Genomic DNA, 25,506 nt, shown 5'->3' with positions numbered 1-25,506 from the left:
ATTTGGTCGCAGTGGTTTTGATCACAACATGCAGTTAATTCTTACATTAGTGATTCTTGTAAACGGACTGCCCTATATTTTAATTTTAAAACATGTTATCTGCTACTGCTTTTGGTTCAAGGAAACTCTTAGTTTCAATGCCTTATTCTTGGGTTATGTTATGTTTGCATTTAAACTCCCTGGGCCATTTCACGTTAGCAGTTTCTTCTTTGTCAAAGAATGTTACTGACTGAAGGCATGTGCGTTAATAGGGGAAGCACCTGATTGGTTATTGGCAGAAAAGACACCAGTGAAGGGATGGGCAGATTTTAAAATAAAACGAACCAATAGATGACCTGCATTTTCTCTGCGGCAGTCCAATAATAAGTGAGGGGAGGCTGGACATAAACAGTTGAAGGTATTCTCTGCCTCAGCTGGAGACCGTCCCTTTTCTGACTGACAGACCTCCCCATTCCCTACCCGTCCAAACTATTGGTTACCCCCATCACCCACTTTCCCACCGTAGGTCACCACTCCGTGGATTGTCTGGTTCTTTAAGAGACGGAGTCCTGAGGTCATCAATGTCACCTATCACACTTACCGTCCGTTCACCAATTTTGTCTCGGTACCTCCTTACCGAGTTGTGCTCGGTGGTGCTCAGTTTATTTATTAAATAATAATACAAGCAAAAAGAGTTAATCAAAACACACAACACTGACAATAAAGAGCGCGTTGGCCAAACAAACAGACAGACATAGTTTACAAAGTTTCACCACAATAAGTGTTTTTCAGATATATGGAAAAAAGTGTGTGTACAGTGGTATGTATGCACGTATGACTGTCTCCACTATAGCAGTGTTGCCAGGGATTTTTCAATACTGCTACTTACCCCAGTCCACCAGATGTTCACGCAGTAAAGTAAACCGAGTAAAAGAATAATTACGCGATTAACTAATTTAAGGAAAGACTTAGCTAAGATCATTATATGCATTATATATGTGTTGTAATTCACTGCTATTAAATCCACTCACTTGGCTTGGATAGAAGTGGATAGCTTGGTGATTTTGAACACACCTTCAGTCCTTCTTACCTGTCTGTGTCCTGTCCTCTACCACATGCTTTAATCGCTCCTCAATCTTCCCAGTCTCGTGATCCTCGGAGCCCCACTCCTTATCATCCCATTCCTGGTTATCCGTATCACTGTTCTCCTGATCGGAGTGGAGACTATCCAGCTCGCTCTGCTTTGTTTCCAGGTTCTGGATATCCAGCTCATTGTCCTCTGGATCTGAGTGAAGAATATCTGTTTCCAAGCCCAGGATCTCCGGATCACTCTTTCTCTTTTCCCAGTTCCAGCTCCCCTCTGTTGGAGAGGTGTCTCTTTCTGTCTTTATCACAAATCTGGAAGTACAAAATACATTGAAAAAGAAACAATGCACTTGATATTTTATTAACTTTGTGAAGTGCACTTGGCCTAAATGTGAACAAAGGAAGGATGTAAGTTTGCTGATAATAATAATAATAATAATACCTAATTATATGATTATATTATTCTTGTATAATATATAATAATAATAATAATAATACAAAACTTTTTTTTTTTTTTGTAGCGCCCTTTAAAGTAATTGTCTCAGAGTGCTTCACAGAACAAAGATAAATTCAACAAAAACAATAGCATGTTGAAACAAAAACAGAAACAAGGAAAATGAATCATAAAAATAAGCTAGATTTAAAAACACTCAAAGTTGCTGAATCCCTGATCTCTAATGGAATAGAGTTCCACAGTTTGGGGGCATAGCAACAGAAGGCCCTGTTGCCCACAGAGCGCAGGCGAGCAGAAGGGACACACAACAGTCTAAGATGGGTGGAGCGGAGGTTGCGAGTGGGTGTGTAAAAGGTTAAAAGATGTGACAAATAAAACGGCGCCAGCCCATGGAGTGCCTTGTAGGTCAGGAGAAGGATTTTAAGCAAATGCAAGGCCTCCAGCACAGGTGTAATGTGATCCCTAGACTGACCTAGACAAAATTCTATCTGCAGAATTTTGAACATATTGCAATTTGTTGAGAATGCTATTAGAGACACCAGCGAGCAGGGTGCTACAATAATCAATCCTAGTGAAAACAAACGCATGAATCAGTTTTTCAGCCGCAGATGCAGAAAGCATAGGTCGAAGCCTAGCTATATTTCTAATGTGAAAAAATGAAACATTGACAGTATTCACCACATTTGGTTCAAAGGTTAACCCAGGATCAAAAATCACACCCAAATTTTTCATTTTAGGTCTGAACTCAAGCATGGTACCATCAACTGACTTTTACGTATCTGATGGGAAGTACCTAACAGCATAACCTTGGTCTTATTACAACTTAGGTGTAAAGATTTAGCTGCATCAATATCAGGTGTAGAATGAACATAGATTTGAGTGTCATCTGCGTAAAGATGATAATTCAGGCCATGTGATCTTATTATGTGGCCGAGGGGAAACATATAAATACTAATTAACAGGGGCACAGGATATAGCCTTGTGGGACACCAGATGTTACTGACCCAATCTCAGAACTAAACCCGCCCAGTGGGATGAATTGTCGGTGCCCTGTTAGATAAGAGTCAAACCATTCAAGAGCAGTGCCAGAGATACCAAATAAACTAATCTGTCAAGAAGAATCTCATGATTTACAGTGTCACATGCAGCACTAAGATGCAAAAGAATTAATACTGATAAAGCACCTGAGCCTGCTTCCATTAATAGATCATTAGTAACTTTGACAAGGGCAGTCTCAGTGCTGTGAAGATGAAAACCGGATTGAAAAGGTTAATAAAGCAGTGAAATGACAATTTAATTGCAGAGCGACAGCTTGTTCTGGTAGTTTAGCGAGAAAGGGCAGATTTGAAATAGGCCATCTGTGTTTTTAGGCACTGGCGTGACTGCTGTAGTTTTAAAAGCTACTAGTACCATACCAGAACTCAGGGAATCATTTATGATAACAATGACAAAAACATCAACATTTACTCTAGGCTGTTTCTAAAAAAAAAACCTGTATATTTAATTATAGATAGGATCATTTGCACACCCATATTACATTGTCAGCAGCTAGTACGAGCATACACATGAAGGCTTCAAATTAGCTCTGTTTGAAAAACTAAATGCTGCCATTAATTGTTTCCAAATTGAGAGTCATCCAACTAACCCTTTCTTAATTAAACAGCTCTATTAGTATGCTGTGGACTTTCTTTGCCTGTGTTTTAGAGGCCTTCCTCTAAAACACAAGCTAGCAGAAATACTATGTGTTCCTTTCCTACAGTATACATCTTGCTGCTGTCAGCTATGTACTCTATAGAATCTCTATTAACTCTGACATTGTTGAAAGCAAATGCTGCTTATAAAAAAGCAGTTCAGGTAATCATTGGGTAAAAAGAAATACCTACCCAGATCTGCTCATGACTGGCATATTTGCTGAGTTTGCAATCAAGAATAAAGCTCATATCCTTAAAGAGCATGTCCCAATCCAGGATACCCCAAAACTTCCCACTCTCCGACTGAACTCCCCACCTCTCTGCCTGCAGTAGGACTGTAATGGGAGAGATGAGAGTATAGATCTCTCTCTCTCTCTCTCTCTCTCTCTCTCTCTCTCTCTCTCTCTGAGGCCTTGACTGACGCACCAATGCATGGTGCTTCACATCAGCCTCTCCGTCTCGCTGTGCAGTTTGGGACAGGCTCGTTAGGCAGAGCTCTCAGGTTAGGTACAGTCTATTTTATGACACAGTAAAACCTGTTTAATCTGACCCCTCTGCATAGCATCCTATATAATTAACCTGTCTAACCCAGAGTTCAGCATGGTTTGTTTGTCTTTATTTATTTATTCATTCTTAACCAGGAATAAAGTGGGTCCTCAAGATCACCAGCAACATGCAGCTGTAATTACACATCACTAACACAAGCTCATTCTAAAAGCATGATCATACATTGATCTGGGATCAGAAACATTTACACTTCCATAGCTATCGGAACCTACTCATTAAAGAACATGTAATCATAGTGATTATTCTACATGAACTGGGTTATTCATCTGACTGTTCCATGCTATAGGGGCACTGTCACCAAATGCACTAGGTAGGTGTAAAACTAGATTGTAAACTGTATTTACAGTATGTATAGTAACCTTTAACAGGCCCATGGTAGTTGGGAGCTTTTTCCTTTATTATGTGAGTAATTACAGACATGCAGAGCATGAGGCAGAAGTTAGCTCTTCACTGGACAGGTGTTGTACAGTACATCAGATATGTTGAGTGGGCTACACTACAAGCTACCATTTAGTTTTAACAATTAAATACATGCAAGGGAGCCCGTGTTTCAGAGTGGGAGGTCCTGGGTTTGTGTCCGACCTCCGCCTGTGAAACCCCTGCTTGTGGGAACTGAGGTTCACCACAATATAATGTGATCTATTCTGTATAACTGCAGATCCAGAAATGAAAAAGAAATACACAATGTGCAAGTGTGACATAGAGAGACAAGGATAGTGCGTATGACATCATCTATTGAGATTAAAAGATGAAATCAAGAACTGATTCATAACTGTTTACAAGGTAGAAAGCAGAGAGTTAAAATTAGAGGCCAGGCATCAAATGGTGGGGTACCACAGGGATCAGTATTGTGACCACTGTTATTCTTAATCTATATAAATGACTTGGATCAAGACATAATCAGTAAGTAATTCAAATTTGCAGACTACACAAAACTGGGAAGGGTAGCCAACTCCCAATCAGCAACTTAATAATACAAAGAGATTTAGACAAGATTCAGGCTTGGGCTGACACGTGGCAGATTAAATTTAGTGAATAAATGCAAAGTCTTGCACATAGGGTGCAAACACAGAGGAAAGTAGAGCACGAACAGTAATGAAATAGAGGAGGCTATGTATGAAAAGGACTTGGGGGTATTAGTGGATGAATCTCTTAAACCAGCTAGACAGTGTGAAGAAGCTAGAGAAGTTATATTAAAATTATACAATGCACTGGCACGACCACAACTAGAATATTGTATCCAGTTCTGGTCCCCACATCATAAGAAAGACATTGAGGCAATGGAGAGACTAGAGAGAGCAACAAAATTATTTAAAAGGTATTTAAAAATGTCAAGGGGTTAACAGAGTAACTGTTGAGAATCATTTTTCACAGGTCACAGAGAACAGAACCAGGGGCCACAGGTGGAAGCTGAAGAAGGGCATATTCAGAACCAAGGGGAGAAGGAGCTTTTTCACGGAAAGGATGGTGAACCATTTGAACAGGCTGCCGAATTGTTGAAGCAGACTATCAGATCCTTCAAGAATAGATTGTATAACCCTCTCTGTGGCCCCAATAAGACCTTTCGCTAGCCACCTGGAAGAAGGCTGGTCCATTTAGCCACAGATTCCCAGAGGTTTCATTTCTCCTGGTAAACCTGGTTAGGGTTTTTTTTTTTTTTTTCCTCTCCTGAGTGCTAACGGACCACGCTGGCACCAAAACGAGTGAGCATGGGTGGGCCGAATGGCCTTTTCTCATTCTGGAATTTCTTATGTTCTAACAATGATTTACACAGTAAAAATAATAGTCTGATATCAGCCAACACTCAAGTCACATCACCTAAAAGTGAAAATGTTTCCCATGGTCAATTTGTCCAGTGCTTCCATTATGCATATACCATAGCTTACCATAGTTGTTCTCTGTAATTTACCATTCTTTCACTTAGCTTTTACTGGGTTTTGCTACACTTTGTAATACTTTAACTACAGTATGCTGCCAGGAACTTTTAAAGGGTCCCTGCAGATTCAGATTATTTGTTTGTATGCATGATATTAACTCACCTGTCCTCCCATCTCTGTTGGCTGTCTTCCAGCTCACTGCTCGTGTTCTGGCTATGCTCCGCCACCCGGCGCTGTCTCTCCCTGGGCTCTGGACCAGGTGAGCTCCCAGGCTTCTCAGAAGAGCTGCTTTGATCTGGAATCTGTGCATGCAAAAATAACAGTAATAATAAAATAAGTAAGATAAGTAATTACAGTGTTTCATATACAAATCCATGATATTTGGTAGCACTGATTTTATGAGCTCAGACACCAAAAGAGTTTCTTTTGTGAATAAAAAATTTCATAATGTACTGTAAGGGTGACCGTATAAAAAGGGTTTATATTACTGTAAAATAGATGTGTTAAGATTAGGGTAAAACAATGTGGCAGTGAAATGTTTACTGAACAACACCAGTAATGGAACATGACTGAGAAAATTATATAATAAAGTTGTGTACTAAATATTAAGATGGTAAGTCAAAATGTACTGTCTCTATATCTCAGTTTAAAAAGGTCTTACAGTATGATGTCAGAGGTCAATGTCACAAACTCATTTAATATGCTGCGTTTATACACATGAGGCTGTTAGCCAGCGGCTGCAAACCCCAGCAATGTGTAGCCATTTCATGAAATAACTGTGTAAGATTTGAACTCACGTAACTTTGTGTATTTTTAATTAAGAGGTATAGAAAGTTGCCTGAGCTCACTGCATGGTTAGATATAGTATAATTTAGGGGTATACACTGAATAAAAGGTTAATTAGAGAATACATTGAGTTTGCACTGAGACTGCAAGGGTTGAGCTCATGTAATCCCACTTTTCCTTATAGTTTGTTCTGTGATCCCACTAGCATAACTTCTGTTTTATCTGAATCCATCATTAGAAAATTCTGTGACATCCAATGGTTGATGTCTGAAAGGCAATTAGCGAATAACACCCAGGCAGAAGAAATTCCTGGCTTTAGGGACAAATATAGCTGGGAATCATCAGCATGGCAATGGAAGTTCAATTCGTGTCTGAGGATAATGTCACCTGACGGTAGCATATATAATGAAAACAGCAAGGGACCTGGAATGGAGCCCAGTGGAACACCACAGACAACTTCCGATAATGACGATTTTACCTCCACAATAGAGAGAAACTGAAACTTATCAGAAGATTTGAACAAGGATAGGACAAGGCCAGACAGTCCCACTGTGCTTTCTAGATGATTCAGTAGGATGGAATGATCTACAGTACCAAAGGCAGCACTTAGATCAAGAAAAATTAATACTGATGGAAAGCCCAAGTTAGAGCTTATCAGCAGATCATTCACAACTCTGACAAGGGCCGTCTCAGTGCTATGTGCAGCACGAAAACCAAAGTGAAACTTCTCGAATATACCATTAAGAGTTAGAAATGTTTGTAATTGAATTGCAACAACTCTCTCTAGAACCTTATCTAAGAATGGTAGAGATTGGCATATAGTTATATATAGCAGATCCCCAAATCTAGTCAGAAATAGCTGATTTGACTTAGGTGGTAGATAAATAATTACAATATGAACAGGTAATGGACTGTTTAATGTCAAGGTTAAAACGTCAAAAGATGAATAACCTTCAACAATTTCCTGTTTGATTCTAAGTTCACTACGGAAAAGAGTAGTAAGTCCACCTCCCCACCCAGTAGAGTGAGCTTTCTGGAAGAAAGAATAGAGTACAGTATCAATGCTATAATCCTGAATAAAATCACTAATTAACAGAGCTTTATTAGACAGAGACCTGGCATTAAATAAACCTTGGTGTAAATTGGTCCAATCAAGAGCATGTGATTGAGCAGGGATAATAGGAATTTGACAAAGGTTACTGTAGCACACGTCTCTGTGTTACTCAGCGGGTAGCGGGAATGGCAGGATACTTTAACCTGCATTTGACATGCCTCTTTAGATTCCATCTCCTCACTTCCCCAGTTCCTAGTTTAAATACTTTATTAGGTGATTTTCGATGTTATCATCTGTCCTGGCTTCCCTATTCTACAAGACTCCATGCCTACCATTAAACACACCTAAATTATTAGAATACAGGCAAACACGCACACATGGTATTTGCTGTCTTCTTAGACAAATGCAGTTAATCCTTTACTTTCCTAAATTAACAAATGTGCCAATGTCTATATATGTGAAAATACAAATCTTTGCTCAGATGCAACATCATATTAAGTTGTGATAATAACACTTACAAACACGTTTTCATATGATCCCAAAAACGGTTTAACCTGGAGAGAACCCATACATTTAAAAAAAAAATTTAGAGTACACAATTATTTTATTCATGATTTTATCGCCAATTTCAAATGTCCTATTGCGTTCCTTAGCTGCAGCAAATGCCCACTCAACTGAAGGTCAGTGGGCGTTCTCCAATCCCACTTGCCTCTTTACATGCAGGAACTTGAGAGCAGATGTTGTTGAATTACTGGCCAATGGAGGACAAAGGCCAGCCCTGTCAGTGTCTGCTTGAGCTCACTAGTTGCCTGGCTAGTAGGGTCCGCTGTAATGCTGTGAGGAGAAACAGTCCCATCCGTGTTTGCCTCACTAATCTGCACACCCAATGCAATGCCCCTTCTGAAATCCCCAGTGAAGCCATGACGCAAACCCATCAATTCTGATCTAAATTGGTCCACAACCAGGTTATATCAGTGCAATATATCCAGCTTACTCAACTGCATGCCGAAAACTATAAACACTCCTAAGCCTACGCATACTAGACTGTACCTACCTGCTCCCAGGTAGCGTTCCTATGGTCATCACTGAAGTGTTTTTGGACATCACTGTGTAACTGATGCAGAGTGGTGTCTTCCTGGCTACCCCCCCGAATGTTGTGCAAAGCAGGGTCTTCAAGAGGACTCCCTGGTACCTTGTGCAAAGTGATGTCTTTCTGAGGACCTTCTTGTAGCTTTTGTTGAGCTGTTCCTGCTGGTTCTTCCCCCTGTAAGTCATATAGAGTGGTGTCTTCCAGAATGTCTTCCTGTGGCCCATTCTCTAAGTGGTGCAGAATACTGCCTTCCTGAGGACCCCCCTTTAAATTATGCAAAGTGGTGTCTTCCTCATGGTCCCCATTTAATTTGTTCAGAGTGGTGAATTCCTCAGGACCCCCCTGTAATTGATGCAGTTTGGTGCATTCCTGCTGTACCTCACTGTATTTATTCAGATCGCCTTGTAAGTGGAGCACTGCTGTGTTTTCATGCAGATCTCTCTGTGAAAGCTGCAATGCGCAGTATTTGCGTAGGTCCCTATGTGATTGATGTACAGCCCCATCTTTCTTTACATCATCTTGGAACTGGCGTAGTGCACGGCGTTTCTTTAGTTTTCCCTGGCTACGATGCACTGCACTGTGTTTCCTCAGATCCCTCTGTAACTGGTGCAGTGCAGTGTTATTCTCCAGACCTCCTTGTATCTGCTGCTCTGCACTCTCCGGATTCTGTTGGCTCAGTGCAGAGTCTCCCAGTAGTTTACTCTTTATTAGTGCAGCAGCTCTCTGGATGCCCAGGATCTCTCTCTGATGTCTCAGAAGTAGTTTCCTCTGTTGCCGAGCAGCTCTGTACACAGTCTGAAGGTGCCGGATTTCAGTCTGTAGAGACAGAGAGGCAGTGAGGTGTAGTGCTTCTCTTATAAAAGTTCACACCTGTAAATGTGCATAGTAATTGTGCAGTTTTCTCATGCTTTTCCCATGGTTATACCGTACTATGCATTAGCCATAGCTTACCATGATTTCCCAGTTATTAATATGATTTACCTGGGCTTTACAATGTGCTTTACCATCTTTTCACTGTGCTTTACTACACTTTGCAATGCAATATTTATTTTAAGGGTCCTGAGAATGAGGTAATCCCTACACTTTGTAGCCAATGAGCTCTATACATTACAACTAACATGAGTTCAAGACTTTTTTTTATTAAATACTGTTAGTATCATGCTAAAAAGAACATGCCTGTGCTTCCGGATATGAAAAGCTGGACTGGAAAAAACTTTCTCTGCCTTAATCTTTCCTCACCTTGTCCTACTGCGTATTTGTGTTCAAATACTGGCTTTGCTATTAAAGTGACTTCGTGCATTCTGAACATTTATGAGCATTATAACGGAACCATTTCTTTATACATTATTTTGTCTACAGTGTTTTATCAATACTATTATTGATACACTTTTAACATATGTTTGAAATTCTTTGATCATATTTTGGGATTGATAGTCTTAAATATTTTGCATACTCTTTGTCTTCAAGACAGCATTCTTAAAGGAGCGCTTTTTGTGTTCAAATACTAGCTTTGATACTGCTGATGTAATAAGAAACCGGGTTTTAAAATATTGGTTCGCACTCCCTTAATCTGTTCCTGGCTCGCTTTTACTACTTAACACCCTGTCCTCCATCTTGCTCCCAGCACTTGTCTCTGTATGAAGTGGTACTCTGAGGACCCCTTGTGGGGATGCTGTTAAAGTACCTTCTCCTGCCGCAGGGTGCAAAGGACATCCTCCTGTCGCCTTGCAATCTCAGCCAGAGTGTCCTCCTCTCCTTCTCTCAGACACCTGCCATCAAAAACAATCCAAGCACAAGCTCTGCATTACATTCCCGCTAAACTTGATGCTGTGGGGACTGAGTAGTGCAGCTGCAGTATAGCGGTTAAAACAGACAGTTGCATCACAAAGTAACACCTTGCTGTAAGGGCAGAGATGGCAATAAGACTCTCATTGCACAGCAGTGTGATCCATTCCTGGCTCTACTATGAATTTAATAAGACACACTTAAGCTTGTACACATAAACAGTGGCTAACCAAGCTTGCCTTAAAATCTGGAACAGGTGAAACTGCTATGTAATGGAAGTCTTATTTCCATCCCTCTGTTAGGGAGATGTTTTCAAGTCACATTTACTGGTTGGTTCAATGACTTTCACAAGATTTTCTTCAGAAAATTTAAAGAGGAAGTTTTAGCATACATGTATTTCAGGAGTTCAATGTTTTTCTTGACCTTAGAAGACATGCGAAGAAGCTACACCCAAATAATGATGTAGTTGTTGTTAACAGTCAACATTGTAAAAAAAATAAAACCATATCTCACTGTGACAGAGAAAGAATGAATCTTGGTTATAAATCTCCCTCCCAACCTATGAGGGTGCTGTGTAAAGGGAACAGAGTGCCTCAGACTGGATGGTCTGACAATTCCTTCCAAGGGAAAGGTGGAAGTCGGCCATCTAGAAAGGGGGCGGAGCTACGGTACACCAAGTCATCACCCCAGAAGGGAAGCAATGTGGCAACCATGGACATGGAGGAGAAATGGCTGCACTCGCTAACCAAGGGGACATGACTGATGGTACAAAAGGGGACATGGCTAGGTGATCTGTTCCTTTGTTGTGGTTAAGAGCAAACCGCTAAAGGAGAACTGTAAACTTACCGTCAGTGTTTAGTGCTTGTTTGTTTTGTTGTGTCTGATTATACTTGTTTGTTCTTTTTTCAAACCCTGACAACACTTCACAACTGTACACAAATAAATTATATTTCACCACTTGCACTTTAGCACTCACTCTGGACTTGTGATTGTGTGTCTTTGTATGTGTATACTATGTTTATTCTTTCAGGACTGTAACCTGTTGTTGCCTGGGATTATTCTTTGCGGTTATAAAAGTAAACGTTTTCTGTTTGGATTGTGAACTTTGTTGTCTGTCTTCTGTTTCGTAATCACACAACCACTGAGCAACTCATACCCAGTACCTTCTACACTACAGCCCAGAACTATAACCACTCATCAACTCATACCCAGTACCTTCCACACTACAGCCCAGGACTATAACCACTGAGCAACGCATACTCAGTACCTTCCACACTGCTGCCATTGCTGTATCCTCTTAGCAATTTAACTTACATTTTCTGGTGCTCGAGCCAGGCTAACTCTGCATGGGTCTTCTCACTCAGTGCCTCCTCTCGCAGCCTGAAGAGGGCACTGTGGTGCCGGGCACGCAGCTCCTCGTCACGTAGGGTCTGCTGGGATAGCTCCAGGGACAAGCGGTTCAGCATCTCACCCCTGCCAAAGAACTGACTCACCTCGCTCCACTGTAAACACAGCACACACACAGCACGCATTATTTATATATATCAGGGTTGAGAGAAACACTCAAAGAACTGACTCACCTTGTACCACTGAAAACACAGCAAAATGACAGTATATTTCTTCATATAAAATAATTTATAAATGACTGTATTAAATAATATCATGAAAATGAAACCAATGTATAAATGAGGTCTGAAAGAAATAACACACATCTTTTATAGATGTTTTTCGCTTTTTCGCTTCTTTAATAGGTCATTTGATGGGGTACTAGATTTATTTTGCAGTACTCCTGAGATGTTTTACAGTAATATGGTAGGAATTAGTCTTTTGTTTTCCAGTTAATTTGAAATTTAAGGATACTCATATTCATTTCAGAACTGAAAGAATATTTGAACATGACAAATTGGCTAATATAGAAGTAGAGTGTTCCTAGGATTGAGAACGCTGCCCCCTCCTGGACTGAGACCGCTCCTACCTTGCTGGTGGACTCTGTGTCAGCCTCACTGCTGCTTCTGGCCTCTGCCTCCTGACGAGCCTCGCCGGCCCCCGGTCCCCCTGTGTCATCACTCAGCGCCTCTGCAACACAGAACGCCACATGAATGAGTTCAGATTCTATAAGAGCCGTTCAATCAGGTGCTGTTGAGCACTCACAGGGTTTACCAATGCTAACTCTAATGTGTTGAAGCCTTCAGACACCCGAGCCAATATTTTAAGCACAGAACAGAAACTGGAAATTAAGTCGAGCCAGACTTAGGGCAGAGGGTAGGAGGCACCTTTTTAGAATATTGAATGGGTTACCAAGCCAAATCGTTGATACCAAGTCATTGCTATCTTTTAAGATTTGACTTGAGATAGTTTTGGGATCAATTAGCTGCTAGTTCTTATAACTGTTTACCACACTAAAAGAATAGCAAAGTGTAATAAAGCATAGTGAAAGCATGGTTGTTGTAATTATGCATTGTAAAGCCCAGAGAGGTATAATAAAGAAGATAAAGAATATTTATTTGTTTGTGCCATTGGAACATTGCTTTATATCTTACCATTGAAAATCCGCTCCATTGCCTTAGCTAGGATTAAAATCATTATTATAATGGGTTTCTTAAAGCTGTTTCACCAGTCAGATCAGACATAGACAGATTACTGCCGTACTCTGTGTTATGGAACCATTATGGAGAAAATCACCAGAGCCAGACTCTCTAATGATATGACCTGAACCAGCAACTAATAGAAAAGGCAGCGGACATAACAAAACCAGAATAATGCAACAGATTCCAATACTGTATCGACTAGGAGTTAAACTGCAGTAACTGAGATCTTATACAGGTTTACCACAGTAAGAGCATAGACTTGTCATAGTAAAAGCATGAAAAGCATAGGTAAGCATTGTAAGGCCCAGAGAGGAAGGGTAAGACCAGCGGTCCAGATAAGCTGTGTACCGGCTGTTTTTATGCACTCAGTTGAAATTGAATGAGTAAAAATACGCATAGCAATTTAGATGCACAGCTTCTGCGCCTCCCCTAAATCTTCCACAAACAACTACATCACCCAGAATACAATGTCTTCAGTTACTAGAAAACGGTACACAAGAAAAACCAACCCAACAAACATTATCTAATCTCTGTCTGGCCCTGTTGTCTCTGCAGCCATTAACAGTAAGAATATGAACATTTTAAGCTACACAGGTTGAAACGTGAACACCCCAGTGCAGCTATAAATCCAACTGGAACCATTGTCAGAGGCAACAGCTAAAAAAAGGTGCCTATAATATTAAACAAAGTGTTTTATAACTTATTAATGCATTTCCTTATTTTATTTACCTGTATGACTTTATATTCAAGTTTTAAAATGCTCACTAAATTTAAGAATTTAATGTTAAAATATAAGTTATGTTCATATATATAAGAATATCTGTATATAGCACCTTTCATAGCAGACCACCATCACAAAGCACTTTATAGAGGTAGGCTGTGAACTGTGCATTATATGCAGAGTCACTTACAGTAGGGCATTGATTTAACATCTCATCTGCAGCATGGAGCACAAGAAAGTTAAGTGACTTGCTCAGGGTCACACAATGAGTCAGTCAATGACAGAGGTGGGATTTGAACTGGTGATCTTCTAATTACAAGCCCTGGACTTAAACCACTGGACCACACTGCCTCCTTGTTCTGTTTCTGTGCTTATGTTCAAAGTCATATTGGCTGTGGTCAACACAGTGAATAAGAATAGCTGTCATTTTTTAATACTACGCTTTTGTACAGTAGTTTAAAGCAACACTTCAGTTAAAATGGAAGGCTCTTTTTAATGCCTACCCAATAACCATTAAAGATTGTACAGTATTAATATTACTCATGACTTCAAGGCAATGTTGCATTTTACCCCATTGAAAATACATTTTACTCTCTCAGTGTTAAAATTAGAGGGTAAGTTACTCCCAGACCCAAAACCTTATCTGGAGCACAAGGTAAGACTAATTAATAGTCTGTGGGAATGTCTGGCAATTTTGTGGTATAGGCTGCAGTAGTTGAGTTCATTTCTGCTGCTAACAAGATGCTTTTGTTTCATTACAGGGAAGCTTGTACAGGTGTAGATTGAAGATGAAAAAATCACTTGGGGAACTAACTAGCAGCATCTTGTAATGGTAGTTAGCAGAGAAACATATGTCTATGAACCACGCTGAGTGCAGACTCTTAACAATACATTTCAATGACGAAAAACAAAACCAAAAGAGGAATTGAGAACGAATGGTATGTAGGGTTGAGAATTGTGTACTCCCTATTGATCCTTCCTTTAATATAAAAGTTGTTGTTGTTTTTGGTAGCTGTGTATTATTACCAGTTTCACATTTACAAAAAATGCCCAAAATTGGTATTCATATGAAACTTCCCTCATAGCCAAGGCTCTGTGTTCACTATCCCTCCTCTCTCTCTCTCTCTCGCAGGACTTCCAGGCTTTATTTTATACTCTTACTGAACCAACTTAGGTGTCATAAATAGTAAACACAAGCTTTCAGGACAACATGTGTGCATTCATCAGGTGAAAATCGACCAAGTATAAAATCAAAATCTCTTTTGGGGTCATTTAGCAGCACTTTAGTGAGAGAGTAAGCCCCACAGTCCGGGCTATTTCATTTCCATGACTTACTCTACTCTCTGTCAACATACCAAGAAACAGAGCCTCATTTCTACAATCCCGTTGCTAAGCCAACGAGGCCTTGAGCAGCTTGCAAAAGAAAAAAAAAAACAGCATTACGCAGCAGTTAAACTGGCCAGAATTCAGCACAAAATGGTCATTAGTGTGATTTTTTTAATTGAAACAGTAAGCCTCGGAGATGTCAATGGCGCACATGTTACTGAAGCTGTGTTTCTACTGTTCTTTTTAAGTAACCAAAGTAGTTTACATGCGAGTTGAATAGTTACATCACGCCATTAGATATATAAGCTCTCAGGTTTGCTCTTCGCTTACTGCGAGACCAGGAAGAGCGCAGTGCAGCAAATCAAATACAAGAACCAGTTAGTGTGCATCTACCTATATACTCAAGAGCAAGAGCAAGGGTGACTAATAATGACATTACAGTAGAACACAATACACAGACAGTAACTGTACAATGGTACCCTAAATATTATCAATTTACTTCATTAATTTTACCTACAAATAAGATATGTTCTGTGGTTTATTGTTTACAGTTATTTTACTGGTATGTTTTAATTTTAAACTCTCTCTGATCACAGCTTCTTCGGAATAGGCCAGGATAAGCCTCAATGAGCAAACAAACAAACCACAAATAAAATCTAACAAGATTTCTGAAAAAAGGAAGGGATTCGTGTTCTGGTTTAGGGAGCCTGTCTCTTTGTTTCTGTAAAGCCTGATCCTATGTGGACTACGTAAAGGGATTTCTGTATCTCCGTGACTCAGGGCAGAGGCTTTGCACCCTCCAACACAGCCATTAATATTACAAACCAGGCTATTACCCAGAAGCCAGTCTGCCAAATCCTGCTAAAAGCTTTGCAAAGTGCTTTTCTTTTACACGTCGTATATTTTCTGTACCTGTCTGATTTTCGCAAATTTTTTTTCATCACTAAACACATGTAGTAATGTACAGTGTAGAGGTGAAAAGAACACCAGCATTAAGACAAGGCCACACAGACCTGTCAAATCTCCCTTATTTGCTGGGACTGTCACATTTCTGCCAGAGAACTCCCAGGGCAGATTTTCACCTGTATTTTGCTCAAAATTCTACTGTTAAACCCCGTTATGTCAGAAAACATTTAATTTATGCAAATGTAATGTACAGTATGTGGTTACTGCAATTGCCGTCTGTACCTAGCAGGGTTTAGAACCCAGGGGAGCCCTGTGGAAGGCATGCAGCAGGTGCGTGAGGCAAGTTCACATATTTGACCATCTGTAAATCTGCATAAACTGTAAAATAATTGCCATGGGGCAGAGAGGGGTCATGACCTCCACGAGCACCGAAGTACCAAGGGCTGAGCGTGCACCGAGGTACCGAAGCACCGGGGGTAGCTAATGTAGCGGTGCCTACCCTGACAGCGTGTAGTCAGCCACCTGGTCAGCACGCAGCATACACCAGGGGAGACACACTTTGTAATTTATTTTTTTAAAGCCCAAAGCACCGAGGTGGGTGGGCCAAGACAAATGACAATGTCTACTCGAGAGTGGGGCAGGCTAAAGCACAACCCCGCTGGAGGAACATATGGCTGACAGACTTTTTTCTTTTTTTTTTTTCCCAAGCTACGCGAACAACAGCCGACAGAGTCACGACAAGCTGAGCCCAGGCAGAGGAATGGTGTACTCCCTGAAGGTGTAGGTTGAAAGACAACACACGCACACACCAATACTGCACTGGCAGACACACTCATACGACGGACAGCCAAGAAAAGACTGCCTGCGACACAAGCGAAGCAGACCGTACGAAGAAGGAAAAAGACACTCAAAATGGAGCTGCTGATTCCATGAGAGCGGCAAGCCAGCTCTCAGCATGAATGCAAGGGAACTGCAGATGACTCAGAAGAGCACTTTTTGAAAAACACACTCTGGTTAGTGGCACAGAAGCTTACTGTACCAAGGTGAGATGGCAAAAGAAGAAGTGAGCCCCGTGGAGTGACTACTTATTCCCTTGGCAGATGGGACCGAGGACGTCACTCCACGGAGGGGCCTATCGGCAGCTCATATCCCACAGTACAATAAGAACCACAGCGGCTAAGAGAAGATTGGATTGGTGAAGCATCTCGTGGTTGTTCTTTTGTTTTGATAGTTTTCCTTTATAAAAGCAATTAGAACGAGACCGTATCACAGTCTATCATTCTACCAAGTAATAAAGTGGAATAGTTGTATGTCTGTCTCATGTTGGCGTTCACTTTAATTCAGGCTACTAAGATGTCAGTTTACAAAAGCTCCCTTATTTTGAAAACTCAATGTTGACAGGTATGGCAACGTGAGCGAACAGGGCAATGTAATGAGGTTGAGCAGAGTCTGGATTTAGGGACACTGCCCCCTCGTGTATAACAGAGTCAGGGTATTAGGGACCATGTCCCTCAGTGTTGGGGTTTAGTATTTTACCCTGGTTATTAACATACCAGATAACTGTATATAATGTATGGTATTACTTTTCTCAATGTTTTTATTTCAAGATGAATTATGAAAGAACAGTATATCTGTTTGAAATCGCACATGAAAACAAACCTGAAATACACGCTTGCCTTTAGCCGTTATAGATATATGATTGCCGTTGTGCAGGTCCTCACTGTAGCCAAGCTAAGTTGTATGATCTAGTTCTCATGAATGAGATTTTTTTAATATATTTTGGTTGGGACTGTGCTTACCAATGCTTTTCAATAGGACATTATACCAAATGGGATGAGCCATGGCAAATGTGTGATAGCAGCTCATCCCATATGGTAAAAATGGTGTCACCAACTGGTTTCTTCAAGTTTAACTTCCCTCTCTCATATTCCATTGGTGTTTGGGATACAGATTATATTATGAAGGTATTAAAAATTGAAATCTCAACCTGATGTTATTTTACAGTAGGATTATAGGAAGGAGACACAACGTTTCTGTGTGTATGTACAGCAATAACGTCACATTAACCCTATAGGATAGCTACCAGGGCCTGTCTGTGCGCTCCTCTTGAAGGAAGGCTGTTTCCTGGACTGTACCGTCCCAGGAGAGGTGGATCGCTGTCCGGCCTGTGATGTCTCCTGCTGTCTGTCTTTCTCAACTCGGTTCTCTGTACCCCCTCTTATCAACCTCCTGAGGAAAGGAAGTGCAAATAGTTCATTAATTCATATTTACTTTAAATATTTGAATCCATAAGTAATTTGATTTGAATTTCTAACATCATATAGTGTTTTCAAATGGTTTTACAATTCCGATGATTCTGTATTAAGAAGCAATAGTATTAGCCATTGGTTAAATGTTGTTATAATAGTATGAACCAACACACACTAATCCACTTCAGAACCATGGATCTATAGCAGCACCAGTGTGCAAATCTATCAGAACCACAATGTGTTCCAATCCATTACCTTGCCATTGCTAGTAATTCTGTGACCTGTTATTGGCTCTCATATGGATAATTCAGCATAATTGTATTGTACAGAGTGGCTGGAAGACAAATAAACTAATATGGTTTGAATTCAACAGTGTACAGAAGGGTGGAGCAAACAACTGTATTTCAGTATAACATTTGTACAAAACTGACCATGTTTGGGACACTACAGTTTCAAAATAGCAACAACACATTTAAGCCATTTGTGTCTACACAAAATGACTAGCAGTCATTACATTGTGCTGCATTTAGCTCATTTAGAAATGAATCGGCGTGGTGGTTGTTTCCACACACAGACAGAGCACAGCATTGTAACTCAATAACTGGTCACTGAGGGTGATAGAGAAAATGCTGCAGTGATATCAATTCTGAAGCGGCCACAAGCTAACTCATTACTGCACTGGAATGCAATAATACTGCTTCCACACAGGCTTAAACACAAGAGCAAGTATGCACTTAAGAGGACTCTACTATTTGCCTTCCCTGTAGAGTAAACCAGTGAGTGAGTTAACTTCTTGACTATACTGATTTGTCATTACTCCTGCAAACAAGTCGTTTTAATGCTGAATTGCTGAAAAAAAATAATTGTAGTGTGTAAGTGAAGGCAAGAGCAGACGCATTGTAGATATACTGCAACCAGTGCCTGCTTCCTTACTTCCTGTAGAAACATCTCACCTCTGCATAGTTTCTGGTAGTTGTACCCAAGTGCCGTTCAAAAGGAATTTACAGAAGTCAGTGTGAAAGCTCATGGTTTTTTTATACTGTGCTACAAGCTCTGGGCAGCTTTTGGGAAGGTGCATTCAACAGCCCAGAAGGCAGCACTGAAACATACACAGGTACAGCACATATCTTCAGATATTTAGTGCCCAACACTATTCTAAGAATTAACCAAAGAAGCAGAGAGAAACCCAGTAGAGAAACAAGAACTAATGCTAATGGTGACAGATGTCTTTCAAATGGAACAATGTGGGTGTCAATTTGCATTTAATCCCCAATGAGCTTGCATAAATCTCATTTCATCTTATTTTTCTTCGCAAAATAATAAGCTGTTTTGTCCCCGGCAACAGCACTGCCTAGTGACAGCCTCAAACAGATTAGCAAAGTGGTGTTTCAGCTGACAAACAGCTTGCTGTTTTGTTTTGTTTTTGTTTTTTTGGTTCACTCTAAGGAAAGATATCTATGGAAACAGTAAGGAGGGGGAACGAGTCGTTAGTAACAAGAAGCTATTGTTTTTGTAACAGGAGTCGTAACCAGCTATGGTGAGGACACCAAGGTCGTGTCCTCGGTTGTTTTTTTGCATCATCAGTGCTGATGCTCATGTAAAAATTCTGGCAAAGTACAAAACACTTCTTAATTTTGCAGGTTGAATAGTAAATACAAAGCAGTCACATAAATACAGCCAGCTATAGCTTGACCTCGGTAGAATGGCAGCTCTGGTTAAGGCCCAGCACTAATATTTTCTCCCAAATTACCCTGAAATCTGACAAAGCAATGTTCAGGCTGGGAGCAATTCATTTGCATGTGCTTTGGGTTTATTTTGAAAAAAAAAGAATTTATACCTTGACATCATATTTTTTGTATATTTATGAAGTTCATTTCCATTGCTGGTGGTGACCCTATCGTGACAAGGCTGTTAAACTATCAATTTTCTAATAGTAATTGAACCCTCATAAGAGGGCTTTACCGTCTGGTCAAATGCTCTTGCCTTTGGTGTGGGTCACTTTACCGCACAGGGCGGGCCTTATCAGACTCTTCTTCGAATTCTATTGCTTAAGTAATAAATAAACAATTTGTTTCAGAATCCTATAGATGTGTTTTCTTCATCACTAAATGAAAAGGAAAGCCCTATTCCTTTGGAAAGCTGATGCATACTGATCCCCCTAAGCCACACTATTTTGAAAAAGAGCATTAATGCAACAAATACCTCCTAAATCCACGAGTGCTTAAAGTAGACCGTTTTTAATAAAGTGGAATTTTCAAGATTTGTGATTTAATAAAAGTCTCTAATACCATCTTGCTGCAAACCTTTTCACCTCATAAACGAAATGCTGCTTTTCAGACTTTCAGTAATGACTTCCTTGTAACTTAACGCCAGGCAGCAAAGCCACTGAACCAGGCCGGGATTGAGAAACAATGGCTCTGAAATTGGATTGCAGGTCGAACAGGTTGAAGCCCAGCTGTGTGGATTGTACTCTAACCAAGTGGTAAGCAATCTCCTTAAATCAGCCTTTTCCACTTGCATTAACATTACGTTTTGGGATGCTTACTATGCATTAAACATATGAGTAGAACTGGATCATCTGTGTTAAATCATTGTTTATCAGGAAAAAAAATACCTCTCTCTGAAAATGTGATTGGGGGAAAGCAGTTACCTCTTTTTATTAATTTCATTACCATGGTGCTAAAAGGCCAGACTGCTGAAGCATCACTAACTGGGATGTTTACTCTAATCCTGCAGGGCTGTTTTTTTCCCAGTAGAGGGGTGACGGTGTTCAAGACTGAAGCCCTCTGGCTGCATGTCTGTTTATACACAGAGAAATGTAGGGCTGTTGTTGGCAATTTAAAGTCAATATATAGTAAATATGAACTGGAGAGGGGGGCTATAGTGGAAAACTATTGACCCGAAGGAAAACTAGTATTACTGACAGGGGGCTATAATGCCCGAAGCCGCAGGCTTACCACCCTGGAGGTAACAATAGTCTTTCAGAGGGGCATTCATTTTCAACTATTAGCTGAGTCTGCAGTACATACTTGATATATGAGTCAGTCAAAATAATAAGAGAGGCAAGGTTGGATAGTAAATATGTCTTTATATACTATAAAGCCATAATTATTTGCAAGCCTTTTATTATGCGTTTTTCGCGTATGAAAAAAAAAACGTCAAATTTTTGGCACAAATATCTTAGTTCTGTACATATAATTAAATAATATATTACTACCAGTGCAACAAGTCGTCAGCATTTCTAGAGCAAAATAGGTTTTATGAGTGTGGTTCGCCAAATATTCTGGATGCAAATATTTATGGCTTTACAGTATTTTGTTTAAATAAAGCTGACACAGCATAAGTAAATAACTCAATAGCATAAATAAATAACAGAAAATGTTTTGAAGTGCATAGCGCAAGTTTTTTTCTTTCTTTTGAATTAGGTTTTATGTTTTGTCATTCATTTTCCGTCAATCGTCGTTCAGTTTTTTCATTCAGCCATTTTATCTTGTTGTTTAGGAGTGGAGGTGGAGGGCGTTCCTTTGAAAAGGGGTGGGACTGACAGTGATGTGAACCAATCACGTGACAGACTGAGACTATCGCCCAGTGGGGTAAGAATGTTAGGTCAATAGTTCAATCTATTTTTCCTCCTATGATAAGGTTTTAAACAGTCACAGGCCAGAATTTTCAAGCATTGACTCAGTGTGTGTGTGTGTGTATATATATATATATATATATATATATATATATATATATATATATATATATATATATATATTTCTTTTTATATATCATCTATATAGTCTAGTTAAAATAAGCCCGTTACACAGATCCCGCACCAGCTAAAATGTCGCTATATTATTTGTCCCTTCAGGCCAGCAGTTCCCCACACAGCTCACGACAACTGAAGGTCCAGTCAGTGGGCTGCCTTTGATCTCAGGTCTGTTACACCGTCGGGGAACTACTCTTCCGCTTGCGCGCGGAGACCTTTAACCCCGCCTTGATCTCACGACCAAGTCAAGTTTCCTCTTTTACACCCAGGAATTTGAGATCAGATGTGAGTGAGCTACCGGCCTCTGGAGATGTCTGATTGAGCTCAGTAGGCGCCAGGCAGGTAGGGTCTTCTGTAGCGCGATAAAGAGAAACAACCCCTGCCGGTTTTGTCTCACTAACCTGCAGGAGCACCAGAGACAATGTGATGTTCCCTCCGGAATCTTCAGTGAAGACCGGCAACTCCATAACCCAACAGAGCTAATGCCATGCACAGCCAGGATGCAAACCAGCGCTCACCTGACTGTGACTCACCCTGAACACCACGCGGCCGTGCTTTTACCAGGTGAGCCACTCGGGGACCCCCAATCTAAAGTCGATATTAAGCTGATAGTAGCTAAAATAATTATTACATACATTTCCACACAAAGCACACCCATTCTGTATATAGGTCTGAAACTTATATTTTAGCAAACTTTTTTCATTTGCTCCTCTGGTTCAAGAAATATCAGCTTACAGGCCTTGCTTTCTTGATAGGTGAGGGGATGGAATGCATTACCATGTTGTTGATGCTGAATCACTGGAATCCTTTAAGACCCAGCTTGACAAAGTTTTGAGATCAATCAGCTACTAGGAGCCAGGATAGATGGGCTGAATGGTAAAGAAGAGAATCAGTCAGTGAACTTACCCTGGTGGAAGGCTACCACTCTATGCTCCAGTCTTTGCTGTCCCTGCTCTGCCTGCCTTCTGCTTCCTCTCCTTACACACTCCTCGGGTCGACCCTGTGAAGACACTCTGGTTAAGAGATTTCAAAACTCAAGCAGTAAAAATATAGATGTGTGTGCTGAAGCTTAGCGTTTCCATCCCTGCAGTCAGCATCATTATTTTCAATAAAGGATTCTGGATTTTTAAATTTGCATACTGTCGTACGTGGACAAAAGCATGACAGACACTCATACACAAATTCAATATTATTTATCATGTTGAAAGAAAATGTTTTCCATCTCCCACACTAGAAACAGTTGAGTTTTGTAACCTCGGTTTGAATGTGCTACGAAAATTCAAACCTTTCTGCAAAAGAGTATTAGTTAGACCTTTTTTTTGGCAGCTGGTTTGAAAAATGTCAATTGATAGTTACAGGAAATAAAAATGCAATGTTTTTGACAGCTGTATTGAAATTGGAAAATGGCTAGACTATAGTGAAAAAAAGCTGAGATTTGAAGATGATCTCAATTACACTGATGTTTTTTTGTGAGTGTGTGTACAATTGCATGTTAAACAGAATGATCTGCATTTTTAATGTAGGACATCTCAGCTCAAAGTTATAAAACCAAAACGTTTTATTTGGAACAGAAAATAGCTGGAGATACGCAGCACATTAGTATTTGCTGTGAAAGGTGTATTTTCAACTATGAATTGAGGGGTGCCTTTGCCTGGTAAGAACCTATCCTTAATTCCTGTTACCAACTAAAAACAATTTCCTGAAAATGTTTATGGGTTATTAAATTTTTTGATTGTAACAAAAAGCAAAATGAGGGTTATCCACGACACCCCTCAACTGACTTTCTCTCAACGAGTATTAATGGGTCAAATAGCCTTCTTTCATTCATACATTTTCTCATGTTGTTAGAATTATTTACAGTTTTCCAGAAATGTAGTTCTGAAAGCCAGACATGAGCCACAACTCATTATTGATGTGAATCCTTCACCATGGTAACAAGGGTGTTTCTGGATTGAATAGTGCCACAAGGCAAGGTAAAATAGCTTATTTTCCAGTGCTGTGTACCCAGTGTACCTGTGGAGTCAGGCTGTGTCCCTCTGTCCCCAGGCTGTTCAGGATCCTCACTCCAGGGCAGCTCCTCACTAACGGAGGTGGAGTCCAGGTCTCTGGGCAGGGCAGAGGTGCCTGACTGGCCAGTCTTGGAGCATCCTGGCATAGTCTGCTGCCTGGCTCTTGCACCGACAAATAGCCTGGCAATCTCAGTCTCAACACGGGTGCCCAGTGCTGCTGCAGCCTGTCTGATGGCTTCGACTCTCTCTGCCCGGCTCAGCGGCGCAGTGCCAGCTCCCCCTGCCAGCCTCCCTGCAGGGGCCAGGTCAGCTAGTCTCAGTGGACTCAAGCTGCAAACCTCCCTCTGTGCGCCTTCCACACTCAATAACTCTACTGGAGCTCTGGAGAAGGAGGGAGGAGAGACAGGGTAGGGGGAGCAAAGGGAAAAGGGAGGGAAAAATGTAATGAATAACAAGTATTTCAATGCAGTATACTAAAATTTGCTTTCCAACCACTGTCCTTCGTATCTCATACCACGCTCCGTATCTCATACCACGCTCCGTATCTCATATAGTTACACAGCTAAACTAAGCAACATACAGTATTGTGAGAAATATTTGGCCTAAAGTTCACAGAACACCAGACCAATCCTCTGTTTTCAGCTTTTTCTCATTGAAGTAGAACCAATTAAGCTTTTTTACAAGAAATGTGTTCATTAACGACCTCATTGACTCAATTTCAAAGCATTAACAGATTGATTTAATTAACACATTTAATTTAAAAATCACTTGCTACTAAAGCTCTCATTAATATACCACGAGTTCAATACAATAACACTGTTTTTTGAAAATCCTACCTTATCTGTCTTCTGGTTTTCATTCCAACTGAGCTCTCACACGTTTAAATGGCTCCGGCAACGTTGAGTTAGCTATAACATTTTACAAGTAACTTCAACTCTGCAACTTTTTAGGAGCTGAGAACAATTAAAAAGGTCTAATTAAGCACGATTAGGTAAATGAAGGGTCTAGTTCAGTAACTGAGAGCTCAGCTGGAATGGAAACCAGAAGACTCAGGGGGTCCCCAGGACCAGGGTTGGGAAGTCTTGCTATGCAGGGCTCTAGTTTGTTCTCTATTGCTATTCTTAATCATGTAAAAGTCAATTACATTTATCAGCAATACCATCGTTGTCATTATGTGGTCAAACCTTGTCATTACCATCTCCATTTTGCATAGTGTTAAATTTGTACATACACTGTTTCATGATATTTTGATAGAGTATTAACCTGTTTCATTCCTTAAGTAACACTGCCCTCTGTTGGCCACTGAATTTTATTTATTTTATTTTTTTGGGGGGGGGGGGGGGGGGGGGGGGGGGGGGGGGGGGGGTAGAGAATTTTTACAGTTAGATATGAACTTGGCTACTGCTAATTTTCACTAATTCTGTGAAATATCAGTGTGCCATCCTTCAAAAGATTCTGTGATGTCAGGAGATGACTGCCGGAGTCCATGAATCTAGCATCAAAAGCACTTCTGTTCTGGCAGTTCCTGACACACACTCATTAAAATGTATGATTCTACTTATCTGAGGCATTGACTGTCCTGTG

The 25,506-nt window shown here is 40.4% G+C and overlaps 1 protein-coding gene and 1 long non-coding RNA gene across 2 annotated transcripts; both read right to left on the bottom strand.

Annotated features, from left to right (window-relative positions):
- Nucleotides 1-1,055: 1,055 nt before the first annotated feature.
- LOC121303529 lies at nucleotides 1,056-12,928 on the bottom strand. The gene is made up of 7 exons (XM_041234283.1): nucleotides 12,910-12,928; nucleotides 12,345-12,445; nucleotides 11,684-11,871; nucleotides 10,269-10,353; nucleotides 8,549-9,400; nucleotides 5,817-5,956; nucleotides 1,056-1,377 (listed from the first exon to the last, which is right to left on the bottom strand). The coding sequence occupies exons 1-7, from the start codon at nucleotides 12,926-12,928 to the stop codon at nucleotides 1,056-1,058; spliced, it is 1,707 nt and encodes a 568-aa protein (XP_041090217.1).
- A 5,071-nt stretch (nucleotides 12,929-17,999) lies between these two features.
- LOC121303543 lies at nucleotides 18,000-24,104 on the bottom strand. Its single transcript, XR_005947813.1, has 3 exons — nucleotides 23,927-24,104; nucleotides 22,820-22,913; nucleotides 18,000-18,139 (listed from the first exon to the last, which is right to left on the bottom strand). It is a non-coding gene; the product is annotated as an uncharacterized LOC121303543 (long non-coding RNA).
- Nucleotides 24,105-25,506: the final 1,402 nt, after the last annotated feature.

This window comes from Polyodon spathula, chromosome 33, assembly GCF_017654505.1.
Source record: "Polyodon spathula isolate WHYD16114869_AA chromosome 33, ASM1765450v1, whole genome shotgun sequence".
NCBI classification, from domain to species: domain Eukaryota; kingdom Metazoa; phylum Chordata; class Actinopteri; order Acipenseriformes; family Polyodontidae; genus Polyodon; species Polyodon spathula.
Note: the sequence above shows the minus strand (reverse complement) of the source record. Positions and strands in the feature narration are given on the sequence as shown.